The 6,000-nt window shown below is 40.9% G+C and overlaps 1 protein-coding gene across 1 annotated transcript in view; it reads left to right on the top strand.

The window, feature by feature from the left end:
• Positions 1 to 5,739, top strand: part of ENPEP (glutamyl aminopeptidase) — a 107,842-nt gene extending 102,103 nt beyond the window's left edge. Inside the window, exon 20 of the mRNA XM_073571968.1 lies at positions 2,209 to 5,739. Coding sequence (XP_073428069.1) covers positions 2,209 to 2,352 — 144 coding nt within the window. The 3' untranslated portion in view covers positions 2,353 to 5,739. The remainder of the gene's footprint in view (positions 1 to 2,208) is intronic.
• Positions 5,740 to 6,000: the final 261 nt, after the last annotated feature.

The raw sequence follows: 6,000 nt of genomic DNA on the forward strand, positions 1-6,000 counted from the left end.
AACCTGAAAGTAGCATAATATAGGTCAGAAAACCCCGATTTCAGTAATTTGTCACTTATTAGGCTGTGTGATGTAGTTCAAGTGCAATCAGCATTTTATCAGCAGAAGATTAACAATATCCGACAACAGCTCATGGGCAATCCAGCCCAGCTAATCTGTGCAACCCCACCCCCACCACTGAGAAGCAGCTTATTCGCATTGCACAGTGTACAAAGCTGCCAATCAGGGGTGTGGGCGAGGTTTCACATAGTTTAACTCTTAACTCTGCTTTATCTGCATCAAAGAAAACTACACCAAGCAGCCCAGTAAGTGATACATCTCTGTAATCAGGCTTTCTTTCCTCATGCTATGCTGCTATCACATTATAGCAAAAACCTTCTGAAAGCTTCACTTTAAGAAAAATTGGAAGAAGCAGGACTTATCACTTCAAAAAAAAAACTGCAAAAAATCATAAAAGTCATATTAAATTGATTAACAATCAAACAGCTTTAATCAGGAGTTAGTGTTATACACTGGTTCTTGGCCTGACCAATTCTCTTAAAGGAATTTTCCCAAGAACAAAGTTAAATTTAACCAACATTTTAATCAATAGATTGTTGAATAACTTCCACAATTGGATGTGTTTAAAGAAAAATGTTCCTGTGCTGAGAAAATCTTATAACTGTGCCCCTGATGTGTACTGTGTAATGGCTGTGTCTGATCGTACAGGGACATGATATGATCATACCACAGCTCCTGGGCAGGGAGGGAGCAAAAGAGAGTATACAGACAGGACAGCATGGGATCACAAATTATTGTTTCTGGTAAAACATTGCTTAAAACAGACAGAGAAATGTTGTTTTGCCTCACAAAGAGACAGCTGTGATCCCATGCTGTCCAGTCTGTATACTCGCTTTTTCCTCCTCCCCTGCACAGGAGATGTGCCACGACCATTACACAGCACAGAACAGCGGCACATTTATAAGATTACTAGATTATGGCCCGATGCTATCGCATCGGGAGGATGCCATAGCATCACACCTCTTGCCATGTTAACCCTCAACACACACACTCCTCTCACCTTTCACCATCTCCACTCACTCTTTCACTCCACATACGACCCCGTCTCTCATACTCACGCCGTCATCGCCGCTGCTCCACGATCCCCGACATCTTCTTCCGCCGGCGCCATCCTGGATCCAGACGTTGTCCACGCCGGCGACATGTTCTTGCGGCGACGCCATCTTGAGTATCGTGAAATCCCGCGATATTCAAGATGGCGTCGCCGGAAGAACATGTCGCCGGCGTGGACGACGTCTGGATCCAGGATCGCGAGTTTTCGCCGACGCCATTTTGGATCCCGACGTTGTCCTCGCCGGCGACATGTTCTTGCGGCGACGCCATCTTGAGTATCGCGGGATTTCGCCGATCCAAAATAGCGTCGCCGCAGGAACATGTCGCCGGCGTGGATGCGGTCGGGATCCAGGATGGCGGGGATCATGGATCAGCGGCGATGACGGCGTGAGTATGAGAGACGGAGTGAGAGAAAGGGTCGTATGTGGAGTGAAAGAGTGAGTGGACGTGAGTGGAGATGGTGAAAGGTGAGAGGAGTGTGTGTGTTGAGGGTTAACATGGAAAGAGGTGTGCGGTGACGTCACCGGTTACAACTGGACGGAAGTTGTTACAACCAGAAGCTGCTTAGGGCATTTATTATTATAGATCTCAGCACAGGAATATTTTTTGTTAACACATCCAATTATGGAATTTATTTTTATTCTATTAATTAAAATGTACTTTGTTTGTGAGAAAACCCCTTTAGGGATTCTTTATAAGTATTTTATTTGATCCCTGTGGTAGTGTTTTAATTATTTTTCTATTAATGAAAGGTGAAATATACATTTTTGATAACATGTAGCTTGTGATGCGCTGCTCTAATCACCTGACTGCTGCAGCCAATCTCAGGCCTCAGAAGCCTTGTGACTAGAACAGTGACATCAAGGCAGCCTGCCATGGATCCATGAGGGTAACAGCAGGGAGAATAAATCATTTTGTTATTTTCCCCACATCCATGGCACCTTTAGAATGTTTAGTTAGACAAGACCACTCTTTTAATTTGTCTAAGCAAAATTGTGCAAACTATTTATAATTATTTATAATATGCATAATTTATTAACGAAAGTGGATTATGTATGGCTGTAGAGCTGACTTTTCTCACTCTTCATTTTCTAGATGCAAAATTTTTTTGAGACAAATCCAAATGCAGGGGCAGGAGAAACCCCAAGAAAGCAAGCACTTGAAACTGTAAGAAATAACATTGAATGGGTTGCAGCTAACAAAAATGGCATCAAGGCCTGGCTGGAAGCAAATGCTTGAACACTGGAAACAGATCACAATTCTGAATGGACTAATTTATTGCGAATGAGTAAACCAAAAAAAGGAACGGGGAAGTCTGGACAATAGAGGCCATGTCCCTGTTAGGCCTAGTTTCCATAATCAATATCCTGGACCCATAAAGGTGCCTTTAACAAATTTTAGGGTGTTTGTTTTATATTTATTATATGAAACAAGCAAAAATAAAATATCTTCGCAGATTGTTTTTAAGGATAAAGTAAAGTCCTGTACTGTAGGTATTTTGTCACTTAAATTTGAATAGAAATAATGGAATGGAATTACAATTCAGTCATTAACAGTTTCCTAGTTTCTGGTTTAGATTGTATTCCTCATGAAATAATAATCCTGTTGCATTTTTTCTTATAATCCTGTATTTTGCTGTCCCTCTACACGGCTAGGTTCAGACAGGTGTATTTCAAGGCCTGTAAACAGGTTGCAATGCCTGGACTGAACACAGGCCCCCTGCTCTGAACTTATAGCATCACACGTGTCTATGAGGCTGTAAGTCCAGGTTGGCAGACCCACGGTCAGTCCAGGCATTGAGGTCTAGATACAGACAGTGAAATACACCTGCCTAAACCGGGCCATAAATTGATCGTTAAAGGTATATTTCCATTTCCAAGAACTTATCACATTATGTATTAGATGTAATTATAATAATATTTGCAAATTCTTCCAATTAGAAATGTAGTGTAGTTCTTCTGATTCGCCATGTCATTTACCCCATGTGCAGGGCATTGCATTGCAGTAGCTTACATATCTATGGTTACGACCACTAACAACTAACTAACTTACTGTAACTGTATGAGTGGTCATAACCATGCATACCTAAGCTATTGCTGTACCCTTTACATTGGGTAAGAGACATAGCGAATCAGAAGAACCATACTGAATTTGTAATTGTAGATATTTGCTAATATCATTACACCTACTACATATTGGGATAGGATCTTGGAGATGGGAATACCTCTTTAAGGCACTGCCATTCCTCACATTTAATGGGCCATATGACTACACTGCCTGATGGACAATAAAGTTGGGTGATGATCAAACATCAGGCACATGCCGTAGAAAAGGGGTTATATAAATTTGTAAAATAGAGTTCCTTTGCTTTTTGATTTTTTTTTTACTAGTAACGAGCCATCCTTGTCTATGTGTCATGTTAGGTATTGCATATTAGCGTTACTTAAATTGTGTAATACTATATTTTTTCCATGAATCTAAAGGACTAATAATAAGAGACATTGTATTATATCTTAGTAGAAAAATATGCTTTTCTTCTCCAATTTTCAGTCACTTTTTGTCTTTTGCAATGATCATTCACTCTCAGATAGGTCTACAAATCTGTCTTCAGTAACTGCCTATAGAAGTCTATGGAGAGGAGAGATCAGAGGAGCTGGTGGGTGACAAAAGCAGAATGAAAGAAAAAAGAAACTGCTGTGGCTTCTAGTGCAGAGGGAGAAACTGCTAAAATGCAGGATACAAATCATACAATGGCTAGAAATAGTGATAGTCCTTATGGACACACTCATCACAGCTACTTCTGAAAAATCAACTGAAAGTGCAGTTACACTTTAAGTTAATGTTGATGAGCTGCAAAAACAGATCATGAACAAGAGAGACACTATTTCAAGGAAAACAACAGATATGTTTCAACCTTTGTATAATCTGTTGAGGTATCAGATTTGAGAAGACAACTTTATGCAGAAAATTCATTTGAATATTGAAAATTGTGTCTTGGCTTGTAACTAAGGCGGGATACAAGTGGCTACATGGTGACTGTGGCATCGACAAGTCAATCGGTCCAAAATTATAATATGCTAGTGATATATTGCACATAGTGCAAATGAATGTAGTCAGGTTGCAACCAGCAAGTCGCCACAATCTTGACTTGGAAGTTGTAAGGCTGAGTTCACACGTGGCATTTTTTTCGCGTTTCCGCGGCGGTTTTAACCGCGCGATTTTGCCGCGAAAACGCGAAAAATAAGCATCCCATGCATTCCTATGGGATTCCGCAATGCTGTGCTAATGCTGCGCTTTTTACCGCGGCGGAATCGCTTCGCGGTAAAAACCGCAGCATGCTCATTAATTTGCGGAATTGCGGCGATCCCGCACCCATAGGAATGCATTGTTCCGCTTACTTCCCGCATGTGGCTGTGCACACCATGCGGAAAGTAAGCAGAACATTTGCGGATGGTACCCACGGCCCGGAGGAGAGGAGACTGTCCTCCAGGCTTTGGGCACCATATCCCTGTAAAAAATAGAATTTAAAAATAAAAAATATTGTTATTCTCACCCTCCGGCGTCCTGCGCAGCCTTCCCGCCGCTCTCCACGCTCTCGTTCCCAGTAGTCCTTTGCGAAAATGCCCGCGATGGCGTCCGTTCTCGCGGGATCGTGAAGTCTCGCGGTCATTCGCGCGACGTCATCGCGAATGACCGCGAGACATCACAATCCCGCGAGAACGGACGTCATCGCGGGCATTTTCGCAAAGGATTACTGGGAACGGATGCGCGGGACGTCGGAAGGTAAGAATAACACCATTTTTTATTTTTTTTTACATTCTATCTTTTACTACTGATGCTGCATAGGCGGCCTCAGTAGTAAAAAGTTGGTCACACTCGTCAAACACTATGTTTGACGAGTGTGACCAACCTGTCAATCAGTTCTCCAAGCGATGCTACAGATCGCTTGGAAAACGCTAGCATTTTGCAAGCTAAATATGCTTGCAAAATGCTAGTTTTTCCGCGGGAAAATTGCGTGAATTTAAAATGCGATTTTCCCGCGGACTGGAATTCCGGAATTCTCGCGGTAATTTCTGCGAGAGTTCCGGTACGTGTGCACTTAGCCTAAGAATTATAAATCTGCTGTACTTTGTGTCCCATTAGTGTAGCAGCTATGACAACTTTTTGGTCACAATTCAGCCACATTCACTTACACTATGTTGTTATATAGCATCAGTACAGTGTGATCTTTGGCTGCGCCTTATGTACAATCTCACTATGCACCACTCTGTAGATGATTATTAATCCAGAGTTAAGGGGTTATAAGGATTCAGAAGTCTGCAATCATAAAAGGTTACCGCAGACCTTAAGCAGAAGGCAGGACAATCCCTGTAAGCAATGAACAATTTTATATTTAAAGTGAAATTATCAAAATTGAAAATACATGTTTCATTAATCTTGTTATGAGATCATTTACATGTTAAATCTTATTCATTAGTTTGTTGATTTTTTTTTGTACAAATTGTTTGAGCATAATAAAGTATTAGCACGTATAGTTTTTGCTAGAAATATTTTTTGTATATGAAATGTATTACTTTTTTTATCTGTCAGATTTACAATTTAATTAAATTTAATATGTTCACCATCCACAGATTAAGGTGATCTTATTGTTATCAGAAATATGTTAAATAATCGTTTTCGATGATCATGATAGATTTTTATGATAAAAACTTGGTAAAGTTTTTGGCATTATAGTTATTAGGTTATACCCTATCGATAGGGGCTATGGCAGAACTTACTAGGTTACCGACTGCTGGGATTTCCAGGGTTTCCAAAAATGAGGCTTTGCAGAATGGAGTGGAGATCAAACATGTGGATGCCGTTCCATTGATTTTCTATAGGACTGCT

Source organism: Dendrobates tinctorius, unplaced genomic scaffold (genome assembly GCF_039654945.1).
Source record: "Dendrobates tinctorius isolate UK_male_01 unplaced genomic scaffold, ASM3965494v1 ptg000030l, whole genome shotgun sequence".
Lineage (NCBI taxonomy): Eukaryota > Metazoa > Chordata > Amphibia > Anura > Dendrobatidae > Dendrobates > Dendrobates tinctorius.